Source organism: Lichenostomus cassidix, chromosome 17 (genome assembly GCF_008360975.1).
Source record: "Lichenostomus cassidix isolate B80296 chromosome 17, HeHo_3.0, whole genome shotgun sequence".
Taxonomy (NCBI): Eukaryota; Metazoa; Chordata; class Aves; order Passeriformes; family Meliphagidae; genus Lichenostomus; species Lichenostomus cassidix.
In genome coordinates, this window is record NC_139497.1 from 6,186,159 (window position 1) to 6,200,252 (window position 14,094).

The 14,094-nt window shown below is 40.0% G+C and overlaps 1 protein-coding gene across 2 annotated transcripts in view; it reads left to right on the top strand.

Annotated features, from left to right (window-relative positions):
• The window catches only part of CDK5RAP2 (CDK5 regulatory subunit associated protein 2), a 68,333-nt gene that overhangs the window by 10,771 nt on the left and 43,468 nt on the right, over positions 1-14,094 (top strand). For both annotated transcript variants that reach the window (XM_085077201.1, XM_085077202.1), the window contains exons 11-15: positions 588-680; positions 1,997-2,215; positions 7,532-7,702; positions 8,429-8,602; positions 13,419-13,516. In XM_085077201.1, coding sequence (XP_084933327.1) covers positions 588-680; positions 1,997-2,215; positions 7,532-7,702; positions 8,429-8,602; positions 13,419-13,516 — 755 coding nt within the window. The remainder of the gene's footprint in view (positions 1-587; positions 681-1,996; positions 2,216-7,531; positions 7,703-8,428; positions 8,603-13,418; positions 13,517-14,094) is intronic.

The following is a 14,094-nucleotide window of genomic DNA, read 5'->3' on the forward strand; positions in this document are numbered from 1 at the left end:
GTGATTGTGATCTTGCTGGTTTGTTGGAGTGCCACTGGGAGGGAGGTGTGTGTGGTGTGTGGCAGGGTCTGATCTCACTGGAGCCACCAGGAGGCTTCAAGTGTGTCTCTTGTCACTGCTGTCACCTCTCTAAGCAGTTCTGTTTGTCTGCAGTCTGCACTGGAGGAGAGAGGAAAAAGTATCAGTGAAGTATCTTTCTCCCTAAAGAACTTTAAAGAAAAATGTTTTCAGTCGCACACTGATTTTTATCAGCTCTGAGCACCACTTAGCAGATACAAGGGGTATTTTATGTTGTTGAGTAAGTGGAGCTGTCAAAGGCAGCTAAAATAAGAGAGGTCAAAGTCAGCTGAAATTCAGATTGTGCGGAAGAGTGGGAAATACTTCACTTGAGTGATAGGCAGTCTAGTGAGTGTATAAGAGCAAGAATTTCTTGATACAAGATTTGCTATGATGTATTTGGGGTTTTTGTTCTTGAAAGTGTTTTGTGTAGTTGGATGAATGGATAATGAGATGGGGTAGCAATTACTGCATCGCCATCCCTTGGAAATAACTCTTCCCCCATAGCATTCATTTTACTTTATTTAAAGAATGAGGAACTGGGTTCTGAAATTGAAGAGTTAAATGCTTCACTGGCTAAGGCAAGAGAGGCAACTCACAAGGCACATGTCCAAAAATTCAAGGTAAGAACAAGCAATTTGTTGTGATTTCCCCCATTCTTTCTCCTTTCTCTCTGTGATTCCACACAGTGGGTTGTGCTTTGTATCTTTGAAAGCAGAGGAATGAAAATTAGTCTAAATGATTAAAATGATCAATTTTTCTTACTTTGAAAAATATTTATCAAATCCAAATATTTGAACAATGAAATTTTAAAATGTTGGATAACTTCACTTGTTTCTCCTTTTGTTTTTTTTTTTTTAATCTGAACCAACTGACAATCTTTAAGGGAGAAACGTGTAATATCAAAATAAGTTAAAAATAAAGACACATATTACTGGGGAGCTGAGATGATCTTGAGCTTTTTTTTTTATGGACTGTTGGGTTTTTTTCCTAAAAGTATGGTGCCAGCACAGACTTCCTAGTAGCAGAGCTGAACTGGGTATGAGACACCTGTTTGGATTTATTTATATAATAAATGGGAAACCACCAATTTTAAAATATTGGAATGTTATTTGTGAAAATGTGATTTAGTAATGCTTTTTGTGTGTGTGTGGAGGAGAAAAGGGGCTTTATTATTTTTGAGACCTTGATGGTTTTTTTTAAACTTTTAAGTTTAAAAGTGTACGACTGATCCCTCCTGTCCACAGAATCCACATTGCAGAGCAAGTCCTTCTGCTCCTTAGCTACACCTTGAGTTGAAGGCAGTTTCTCTGTGAGTAGATTGTGCTCACTGCTCCTGTCAGCTCTGCTGGGAGCTCAGGGCTGCTTGTAACAGTGTGAGTGGGGAAGAACACAAATCAGACTTGCTGTTTATTGAAAAATAAGAATCACCATCCCTGGAAGTATTCAAAAACGGTGTGGCTGTGGCACTTGAGGACATGGGTTGGTGGTGAACACGGTGCTGGTGCTGGGTTGGAAGCTGGACTTGATTTTCAAGGTCTTCTCCAACATTAATTTTGTGTTTCTATGAAAGCCTCATAACTTCCTGCCCTAGTCCATACTGAAACTGCCCCAAAGTAGGGCTTTACGTAATTAAAGCTTTGGGAGCCAATAATACTGCCATGCTCTTGTTGCACTGTGGGCTCCTTAGCACATCAACCTTTCATTCTTTGTTGCTTCAGACTTCCTTATCCTGCACTGGATGTATGTGTGACATTAGTGGGGAAGATTTCCTGTGTTACTTTCCTTGTTTTATCATTTCACCGGTGTTTTTTCATGCCAGTTTTGAAGCACTTGGAAGAGGGGCAGGGTGGTGGGTTTGGATGCAAGAGGAGTAAAAAAGTTCAAGAAAAGGAGTGTACAAACCCCCCTTGTGAGCCTGAGCTGCTGTGTGTTTCAGGGTGCTGCAGATTACCAGGCTCTGCTGATGGAAAAGGAGACCCTGCTGGCAGAGCTGCGCTCCGAGAACCTCACCAAGGACGCTGAGAATCGCAGGCTGCAGAGGATAATTAAAGTCACTGGGCAAGAGCTGAGCGATCTGAATTTGGAAAGAGAGAAAATGGAGAAGGAGCTGGATGAAGCACAACTGCAGAAGAGCAGAAGTGACAAAACCATTAATGTTATTATCACTTTTTTTTTGCTTTGTTTCATAAAGTCTAGAAATAATTCAGCGCTTTAACAGGTCTTTTTCTAACAAAATTAGGTTTTTAATTTAAATAACTTCTGGGAAGGTAAATACCTAACACTGCCTAATGCTGTGTTCAGGAGATTGAGGAAAATTCTGGCACATAATCTACATAGGAGAATATTTTAAAATAAATACAATTTTGATAGTTAGGTCCTAAAAAATGAATAATTAACCTTTAGAAGTGATAAATGGTTACTGTTGATTCCAGTTTTTCTAATGAGAGAATCTGAACATGCATGATGAAGTATGTTTATGTTTCTGCCATATTTGTCTCGTTGCATGTCTGTAGATTGTCTTAAATTTCACTACTTAAACTTTCCTGCTTGTGACCTGGAGCCAAACCTCAGCCTGCTCTCTGCCTCCCCAGCAGGGTCACTGTAAAGGCTGGATATTTAATAACATCTGCTTGTGAAAGACCCAAAGCACAGGATTAATTGATCTCAGTTTAACATAAAAAATGAGGTGCTGCTCATTAATTTTGCTGCTTCATATTCAGCTGAGGGTTTTTACCTTGCTGTGGGCATTCAAATAAGCTCTCCTGCTCCCAGCACTCGCAGCTGATGAAACAAAGTGAATGATCAGGTTTCTCCTTTTCTTCCTTTGAAAAAAGGATGCACCTTCTGCTCAGGCTTTGATACAAAACTCTTCTCACCTGCATGTTTTGTAAGGTGGATTTTGCTAAAGTGTTCCCACCATTGCTTCCACCAGGGCAGCATTTGCATAATGAGCAGAGTCCTGCCAGTTAAGGATTAGTCTCCTGCTATATTAAATTACAGGAAAGATTAAATGAGCCTGTCTTTATTCACTGGATGTTTTGGTTCCATTATTAAATAAGGACCTTACTAAAGCAGAGAGATGTGAAAATTGCAGTTGCTGCACTATCCCTTAAAACCAGCAGAGGGGTCTCTTTACCTACAAACAAATTAAGTTCCTCTCCCCCTCCTACCCCCAATTTAACGCATTTTTGTTTGATTGTCAACTGTGGTTTGGCTGCCGTCACAAAATCTCTATCTTTGGTGTGCTTTGAGATTTCTTCGGGGTGTTGAGGTTAAGGAGAGCGAGAACAGATCGCTCCTGTCAGTAAAACAGCCACAAAGAACATCTATTGATTTGAAGTATTTTATATTTAACTGTCTTCTCTATTCAGATTCTTTTTAGCTAGAATATAACTGTACAGGAAGGAGAGGAAAAACAGGACTGAGTAGGGAGTTGCCAGGGGATTCGAAGTTACTTGTATTACAGAAGCCCTATTTGACTCCATTATGTCCAAGTTTTTCATGTAAATGATGAGCTCCTTGGGGAAAAGCATTCCTGCCAAAAGATGAGCAGTCTTATAAAAATTATATCCCTAACCTATTTCCTACTCTTTGCAGAACAGCTGCTTCAATTTCAGAGCTGCAAGTACATTGGATAGAACCACATTGCCTGTGAAGTGTTGCCCATTAAGTAGTAGATATGTGGGAGTTAAAAAATATGCTGTGAGATTTTGCTCTTTGACAAATAGGAAACTGCTTCGGTGATCTGGTGCAAACTTTTTATGAGACAGCCTTAAAAACTCAGTTCTATTTATGCTCTGAGATACCTATTTATCAGTGTTTCTATTTTGTTAGAATAAAGCTAGCGAAAAAGTGTATAAACTGCAGAAAATGTCCTCAATGTCTGTAATGAACTGCTGCCCTAGCTCTTCACTCACTCACAGGGAAATTTGCAGTGACTTTCCATGCACTGTATTTGGGGTAATGCTAATTTTTGCATATATCTATTAAAACAACTCCAAACACTACAACAAACCAACCCCCAAAATGTATTTCTGGCCTGCTCTACACCTAGTTTATCTGGACATGAATTGGGCATTGCTGTCCTGGAGTGGAAGAGGATGAAACAAAATCAAATCAGACTGTTACATATCAGCTGATCATCCAGATCTCAGACTTTGTCCATTATTAGGAGTCTCCTGGATTAATGAGCTTAGATGTTCTGGAATCATGTTCCTGCTTCAGGGTAGGCAGCTTTAAAAGATTTCTGAAAGAGCTTTTAAAAGCTCTTCCAATTCTATGCTTTCCAGAAGCTGCCATTAGACATCACTTGAAGCATCACTGTCAAGGTGCTGTTAAACATCACTTAAAGCTCTTTGAGACAAGAAACTTTGGACACATATTTTTACAGACTGTTGGTGAGAAGCAAACATATCCTTAATGTTGTTCATGGCTACCACATTGCTGTGCCTGTAACAGGGATTGAGTGCTTCTTCCTCAAGAAGTTTGTTCAAATTTACATGATTAAACACTCCACATATCCATTCTCTCTCCAGGCCTAAATGTAGACAATTAGAGTGTATTTACTAGATGTTCATATTTGATCAGTTGGTTGGGGAAATGCAGACTAACTCATTAGGCAGAATTTATTATTTAGTCTTCCTACCTGTAGTTTAGCCTGAGAGGGAGGTTTTGGAGCTTCACAACTTAATTATTCACCAACCTGGTTTTCATCTGACAAGGAGGGGGAGGCATCTGCTCCAGTCTTCTATATTATAGTGTTTCACATTCATTTTTCTTAGTTCAGCTATCATTAATCATAGGAAGGTCTCTTGGGAAAAAGGTTGGCAGAGGGAATTGCAAAGTTTATGCTCTGAGAGCTGTAGGTACTATATTATCCTTGCAAGTCAATGTATAGAAACCAATAGATTTTCTCCCAGACAATTTGAGTGGTCAATGAGTTCAAGCAACCTGCTACAGTGATGGATAGTTTGGTGTGTTACAGAATTCCAGCTCATGCAAAGAAGGTAATTTTCAGTCTCACCTCTAGCTTGCTTTGGGAAGGATTTAGGGAGCTCTGGAAGCAGATGTAGTAGAGGCAAAGTTATGTGCAAATTGCAAATCTCACTCAGGCTTTTTTACTTTTTCCACAATTGCTTCCCTTGTCAGTCCAGCCTTTTCCATAAACTTGGCCATTACAGTTTTGCTGCTTTAAAAGCAGAACCCTGGTTTTTGTACCTGACAAGTGTTGTGCACCAGGAGGACTGAGATTAGGTGAGAGGGGTGGAGTGCTGTTGTTGCAGCAGCATCTTTGTAACTGCATGTCTGTCATCTCCTTCAAGCTGCTTGTGGTTTTCAGTCAGAGAAGTCACAATGTTGGTCACTTGAATTTGCAGGACAGATGAGAAGAGTTCCTCTGAAGTTTAGTAGCAGGTAATGTGTCAGTTAAAGCCTCTCAGTGATCCTGCAGTATAAAAATAACATTTAAAGAAGCCAGGGAGTGACCTTTGCAGTGCAGGGGATGTCACAACACTGCTGTTGATCCTTTGCTTCCACTTGCAGTGCTGTGTGGGAACAACCATGGTGTGACCCACTTGAAGAGCTCCACAACTTGGAGCCAAAAGCCTTTGCAATTACCAGACCTTGCACTGCTTCCCACTGCAGTTTGTATTTATAGGCAGCAGTTAGGGAAAAACAGGAACATATTGGAGAGTTTGGGTATCTAGACAAAACTTGGACCTGATTCTGAGTTCTTCAAGTAGTTCTTTTGCACCAGAAAAAAATTAGCTTGCAGAACTGAAGGTCTGAGCTTAATCATTCTTTGAATAACATTTAAGGGGGTTTGGGAGCTGTTAGGGGTTTCTTAGCTGAATCCTGGGGATGAAGCTAAAATGAAGAAAGCAAACCAAAAGGCATTGTGAATGACAATTTGCATTTAATGTGCAAAATAAACAGAAATAAAACACTGAAGTAATAAAGTGATGTTAAGGATTTGATGTGAACCTGCATGAGGCAAGGTAATTAAGTCAAGAAAAGGACATAAAACAGTTTGTAAAGAGATTGCAATTAAAGTGTCACTAGTGCTGTTTCTTTGAACTTAGAATAAGAAACAACTATTAAATTTTAAATCCCAGTGGAGGTAAAAGTAAATTTTATAGGTGACTGCCATATGTGCAAACTATTTAAAGGGCTTATGCTACTTCACAAATGGGCCCTTTTGGGGAATAAATAGAAAACATTTATTTGAAGACCTAGGCAGTGTTACCTGGTTCTTTGGGTCTGAACAGAAGTTGAGATAGTATAAAGTCTCCTGGAAGTTTTAATTGTTTAATTTTAGGCAATAGCTCCTTTGTTACAAGTTTCTACCTCGATTTTTCCGCACAATCTGTGCAGTAGATGCAGTGGAGAAGTTTATAAAATGAGGCTCTGCCTCCCAGAACCAACAGTGCTGAAACTTCCAACAAACCAGCAGAAATGTTGCAAGTGACACAGACAGTGGTGTTGGGAGGGACGGTGGAAGGACAGAGAAACCACTATTAATTCCAAGCTAATGATCTCATAATTACATAGATGTAGTGATTGTCCCAGTTTGTAGCAAAATGTAAGGAATAGGAATTGTTTGATGTTGTTTCTTTGAACCCAAGGCTTTATCAGGTGATCAGACTCTGAAATGCCATGGAGAGCTGTGTTTGCAGAGGGTGGATTTTCAGATGGAGTGGGACAGAAGGGCTGCAGAGGAGAGAGCTGTGATTGTGGTGTAACCCAGGAGATGCTGCTCTTCCATTGCAGCATCCCAGGTTGGTCCTAACAGAGCTCAGAGTCCTTTGGACTTGCTGCTGCACAGAAGCATTGAAGGAGATTATTTCTGTGGTTTAGGAGCAGAATGGACAAGGAGCACATATTTCTTTGGTGGAGAGCTAAGATGTGGAGGTAATGCAGCTAATCCTGGAGCTGCAGGAAGTAATTAACAGAGCCAGAGTCAAGATCAAGTTCTGTTGATCCCTTCTGATCATGAGGCTGGCCTGATTGGTCATTTGAAGTTTTTGTTCTTGTCACAAGAAAAAAAGTTTTAACATTTCTGACCTTTTGTTTGATGCCAAAGTAACCAGTGATACAGTGTTAGTGCAGCAATTTTCATGGTGTGATGAGAAAAAGAGCAAATGACAAACTGAATCACCCGTAAGCAATTTTCTCCTATTTCTAGCCAGGGAGTAAATTGACTCAGAAGTGAATGTTCATTTTGACAGCATCTATGTGCATAATATTCCCAACAGCCTTGGAGTCCAGCCATTCTGTGTGAAAAGCATTTAAACAACAACCTAGATTTTTAGAAGAAAATACTGACATCTTATCTAAAAGTTGGTCTTTAATTGTATTCATTGATGACAAGAGAAAGTGGCTCCAGTACATTCTCCAGTGATAGTGTGGGTTGTTAGTCTTAAACTTTCTTTAAAGTTGATTTGCTGCATATTCAGTTTCATTTTTTTTGTAGGACCTTAGAAATCAACTAGAGAAATTACACGGTGAAATGACTGAGAAAGAAAAAGCAGTTGAACACCATTACAATATTCTTTTGAGTGAAAGCAATCAGAAGCTGCAGAGCCAAGAACTTGTTATCAGGCAGCTGACAGACAGTGTCAATCACAAGGATCTGCTGCTTGAGGTAGGTAGACTTACTTGGAAATGAAAAATGGAAAGTTATCATTTGATTTTGTATGGGGAATTATTACAAAATCACGTTTGTATTTGGAGTTATTGTTGATTTGGATGATAATCCTTCACTTCTCATAATAGTGTATTTGCAGAACAGACCTATAATTATAGAGTGTGTGGCATTCAACAGGATTTCTTGTTAGGGTTTTGTGAAGCGTGTGGACAGAGAGGGAAGAAAGCTTTACTAATACTTACGTGGGATTGTCATTGTTGCAAAAGCTCTGAAGTGCTCCTGATTTTCAGTTTATTGTGCAGAAAGTAGAATAGATATAGACAGTGAAATATTTTATCTTCTTTTCTGGGAGCCCCAAGTGACCTGTGTGAGAAGATTCCTGAATGGTACCAGACCCCTGCTCAGGTTTTTGACAGAGTTAAAAAAGTACTGATGGTGCTCAGCCAGCAATGCAGAGCCAGAGTTGAGGTTGCTCTGTACCTGGAGACAAAGGTGCATGACTTGACTTTATTTTTTAATAGTGAAAAGATTGGATAACTGGGGAAAGCTTCTGTGTATCTTTTGGTTTTGCTTCTGGTATCTTAAATTGAGCTCTTTCTGAAAGATGTGCAAATAACATGTTCCTGGTCATCCTTGGATATTCTCCTGAATTTTGTTAGGTTTTGTGTTTCGCAGTTTAACATTAGAGTACATTTTGTAAAACAGTCTGTTTTCTTTTGTTAGAGACTTGATGTAACGGTTAAAGAAAAAGATGCAGAGCTGCAGGAGCTCCAGAATAAGTACAAGAACCTTCTAAGAGCTAATGAAGAGCTTGAACTGAAAAATGAGGGCTTAGTAAAGGAGAAATGTGCTGCACAGTCTCAACAGTCAATTATCAAGATAGTCAGAGAGCTGGAGGTGAGTTTTGCCTAACTGATCATTTGCAGATAAGTACCTTGGCTTCAAATTGAAGAGAATTTTGACTTTGGCATCAAAACTGTGGACTCAGATGTTGTAATTCACTGTGTATTGTGCTCTGATGAGTTTATATGGCATCACTACACTCCCTGCTTTCAGAAGCATGTAAGATGTTTTGCCTGCCATAAAGAAGGAGAGTTTTTTGGTTGTTAGGGCAGACATAACTCACTGAGTGGGTGGATATCTGCATTTCTGGAGAGAGGTGCAGAGGAGAGTTTGTGTACTTTGGATGGATAAGGGGAAAGATTGCACAGAGCTGGTGACCACGAGAGATAAATGGAGTGAGAGGACAAATACAGGTAGGAGTGAAAATATGCCCAGGGCAAGAAGAAAACTGCTTTACAGCAAAGAAGAAATTGCACAGAAATATATATGTATACTAAAAAAGAGTGGGCAATATATGCCCATTCTTTTATTTCATGCCATAAATTGAAAAGACTTGCACCTGAAGTCAGAGGTCAAATTTCAGAGTCTTAAAATGTAGAGTTAGTTCCTTGTCCCTTCACCCCCCACTTCTGTTCTAGCAAAAAATAGTCAGGTACTGTTAAATTTTTGAATCACTTACTGACTCCATCAGTGATCCATCAGTGCATCGTGGTGTTCAGATTATTGGACAAATAGGCTGCTTTTGAAGGTACATTTCTTGTCTCATTTTCTGTTGTTTGCAGCCTGGTGTGTGAAGGTTTCTAAAAGCATCAGGCAAAGTAAAAATAATTAGACTGGTACACAGTAATGGTGGAGAAAGCTTTTTCATTTCTTTAATAATATATCTGTCATTAACGAGACTTTCTCAAGGCAGTTCAACATAAAGGGAGCCAATGGCACAGGAAATAGAAGTGCAGTGTCTTGGGTGACATTCTGAGCACTCTGGGGGTGAGATGAGGAGTGGGATGGGCACTGTAATTAACCATGGTGCAGACAAGGACACCTGGAGCCATGGTTGTGTGACAAGCTCAGAGTGAAGGAGCTGCAGCCCTGGGTACCAGTGAGGGAATATCCCACGATATGGGAATGTGCAGGCAGGGAAAACAGTCTGGGAAAGGCTGGGGAGAAATTCCAGCTCTGCACAACAAATGCAGTGCATGCATGTAACTTCTGTCACCTGAGGGATGGAAAATCATGGGGAATTAATGGGAATCAAACAGTGCCTTCCCTGTGCAGCCCTCAGTGGGTTCAGGTGGGTAACCAGGAGCAGTGGCAGTGCATGGCAATCACCCAGAGCCTCCTCCTAATCACAGCCATTCTCTGCTGCTGTGCACTCAGCGCCTGAACAATAGCTAATCACAGCCCATTGTCCCCTCAGCTCAATCTCTGTGTCACGTATCTCCTGTAAGGACCCACTTTGGCATATTAATCACCAGGGTTTGGAGAGGGACTATCCAGAGCTCTGCTCTCATTGGCTGCCTGGCACTCTTGGATGGCTTTGTGGTGCTGCACCAACTCTCAGCAAACCCACAGCTGGGTCCTCTCACCAGAGGGGACAGAAACCAGCCTCTTCAGCCTCACTGGTCTTTAAAGTTGAAGAAATGGATTTGAGAGATGCAGAACTTTTCTCTCTTTCATCATATCTTCGTTCTTATTTTAATGTAATGATAATTTTTAAAGCAACCAACACCCGAAGCTCTGCTGGGTGCCTTGGCCAGGCCAGGGAAGATAAATGACAAGTTCTAATTTTGGAGTTTGGATTCTTTAGCCACTGTTATAGGCTAGAGAGAGTGAATGAGAGCATTGATAATGAGGGGAGTCAGGCAGCTTCTGACTGGTATCTCCAAAGTCTTGGAGTTAAATGTGTTTTACAGCCAAGAAATTCAGAAGTTAGAAGAAGTGACCCAATTCTAGAGATGGGTGAATGGATGGATCAGTGAAGAGATGGAGGTTACATCCTTGTCTCAGTCATTTGTCGTTTAACCTTCAGAGATTTTGAAATGATCCTGAGGTTTGTTGGCAGCACGAGACCATTCAGTGAGGCAACCAGATATTCCTGTGACTTTGCCAATAAGTTATTTATTGGGGAGGTATAAACCTTTTACTTTCATTGCTTACAATCTAAGGAACCTTTAATGAAAATAAGTTATGTTTTCCACCAGTGCTGCTTAGCAATAGTATTTCAGACTTAAATATAGACTTTAATGTATTAGATTGCCTCCTTTCATGGGAATATAAATCTTTCACTGCAATATGGTCCTGGATGTCTTGCAGCTATCTCCTCTAACACATTTTCCCTCACACCATGTGTCAAGAGGTTTAATGTTTCATTAACTCCCACAGCATTACAGTCTATTTAAGTTACAGAGCTGCCTTATGTTTTGTGTACCGTCGGGGAGTTGATTGAAATAATTCACTCCTACGCGTTATTTAGAAATGACAGTAATAATGTACAGGAAAAAAAAAAGGGATGTTCATGCTGCATCTTCTCATCCTTATTATTCATGAAAGATTCTGAAAAAATCAGGAACGCTTCCTCGTGATTTTGCTAACCTTTACCTAGCTAGTTGAATTTAGAGTTTAATAATTTGTGTGTAGTCTGTGGCATTTGGAATTAGGAAACAGCTCATGTCTCCTGTTACGCAGAAAAAGAGTTGGGAGGATTTCATGAGCTTACTGAGATTCTGGTACAAATGGAGAACTCAATTAACACGGGAATGCTGAAAGGAGCAGGGAAGTGGAGAGGGTTGGTGTGTGTGGCACTGCTTTGTTCATGCAGCACCGAGCCATGGGTGACATCCCTTCCCTCATTTGTGCTCTGGAACTGCACAGTGACACTGCTCTGCCAGGGCTTCACAAAGAGCTTTAATTAGGATAGACTTCTGTAGTGTCTGCAGTAATAATTGCAAGGCTTGCATCAGACATATGGAGGAGTTCACTAGAACTTTTAGCAGACTGTGAAACAACTAAATTAAGTCAAAAGATTTATTTTTTCCTGTTGCTTTCTACGTCATTGGTCAGTGTTTGTGATCAAACTTTTCCAACTTAAATTACAGCCCATGCATTTTATGTTTAGTGACTGTTCTTGAAAGGCTGCGATTCCAGCACATTGATAAGACTCCCTAATTTAGGCTGCAAGATGTACTTTTTAACATTTTTTTCCCTGAGATTATTTTATTAATGGCCTCTGGATCACCCACCTCCATCTGTCTGCCTTTGTGTTTCTTTGTGCTCAGTCAGCAGCTTTGCTGGGAGCTCCTCTGCTCATCTACGCTGGATGTGAAGCTCAGGATTTTGCACTTTGATACAGAGCAGTATTTAATGTAGAAATTGCACTAGAACCTGGAAATGTCTCTAGAACACAGCAGCCTTGAGATGGCAGCTCAGGCACATGTCCAAAAGCAAGGTCACTCCTTCAGAGGCACTGGAGCATCAGTGTAGAAGCTGCAGCAGCACCTGCCAGGCAGGTTACCTTAACTGGAGTCATTTGATCACAGCTTGATTACACTTGCAAAATATTATTTAACATATTTGCTGGCATACGGTGAAGTAAGAGTGTAAATAATTAAAAGTAAACACCGGTTGTCCTTGCTTTTGTGCTGTTTACTTTGCAGAACACTGAATTTTTCAAATTAACAGTCTTTGCATCTTTAGTGTGAATTAACGAGATTCTGTTGTAGCTGATTTTTTTTTTTTTTTTTTGGTCGCAATTTCCTCCTTAGGAATTGCAGTTGGAGTAATAACAGCTGCTTAAAACTCCTGGGTGTAGATTTCTTCCTTGTTAATGATCTGTTCACTAATGATTTAGTATCTCTTAAGAGTTCCCTTAGCTGAGATTCCCCCTTAGCTGTGGTACCTTTTTTGTGTCTCCTTTCAGTTTTCAGTCAAAAAAGAAATCTGAGAGAATCAATAATTCTTCAACAGAGGCAGTATTTGTGCTTGATATTAATACATCTAAATTTGCTATAATATTCCAGTTATTTTCTCTTTGGAGATGACTGATATCTTAGATACTTTTGTGTAGTAAGTGCAAGAAAATACTCCTTTAAATAGCTGCATTTTTTGCTTCCTGCTGAAAAAGTGACTGTGTGGTTGTTTTGGAATGAAAAAAGTCTGGGGAAATTAGTGGATCCTTACTGAGAATGCACTATAAGAGTTTGTGTTTATTCTTATAATAATAATAATATCCTTTCTGTGAGCAAGACTGCAGATAAACTATTTTCTTTTCTTCACACAAGCAAAGCAGCAGCTTGTAGTGACCCAGCTGAGTGTGCAGAAAGCTGACTCATGGAGTGTCTGATATGTTTATCCTTTATTTGGGGCTCAACGTGATTCTTTTTGGTCAGAAATGGAACAGAATTTGCTGGAACTCCTCACCCCAAAAAAGCCAATTTTATGCAGAACACAGAGAGGACTTGTTCTAAGATGTGTGCTTGGGGCTTGGGCTTGTCTGCTCTCCCTTCCCTCCCTTCTTCCCCTCTGGAATAACTCCCTGCCAGGTTGTTCCTGGGTTGTTGGAGCTTTGGAAGTGAGGATGATTGGGTTGGGGTTGGGGAAACTTCTGAGAGAAACGCTGAGAAATGAGAAATGCAATGAAATGTTCAGATGTGTGAGCAGCTCATGGTGGATGAAGAGTGAGACAGCCTTTGCCTCCTTCACTAACAGCTGGATTTAAGGATGGTTTTCATGGTTTTCAGATCCATGTTGGGCACTGGTGATCCTGTTCAGAAAATTGGGACTGCAGCCTCTCTTAAATACTGCAATACACACATGGGTGTAGACTTGAAACTTAAAAATTATGCTATAAGCTCATTATGTTCTTTTACTTTAGGAAAATAAAGAAGCTGAATATGAAAAGCTGATTCTTGCTTTAAGGAAAGAACAGAATATTTATTCTACACTAGTGAAGACCTTCAAGGAGTCAGATAGGTAAGTGCTTCTGGTTTGGGGGATAATCTGAACTCAAAGGACAGAAGTCAGAAGTTGTGAAAAAAATGTGCAGCTGTACTGGAGATTAGTTTGTTCTGGCCAGTTGTTTATAAACTCCCTCTGGTAGTCTCTGTAAAGGGAAGTATTTATGTAAGTGAGTTTCTATTATCTAAATTACTTAAATGTTTCTGAAAATATTTCTTTTTAGATTGGAATCTCAAATGAGCCCAATTTCCATTTAGGTACCAAAGGAAGCAGCTGGATTTTCCATACTTAGGTCTTGTGTTTTGGCATATAGGAGTAAAATCAAATTGCAGTGAACTCTTGGGCACTGGACAATTTGCCATGGTTTACTCCTAAAAGACTGATAATGCTTATCTTAAAAGTGGCACTGTGAGAATTTTGATGAGAATATAAACATGCAGGATTTTGGAGAAGGTTAAATAAAACAGAATAATTGAAGTTTGCATAGTACACTCTCAGTGTAAAGCATTGAAAAGGGTGGCAGGAGCAAGTGGTTTTTAACCTTTTAAAATCAAAGAACACACCAATTTAGAAAGAAATCTGCAGCCTACTTT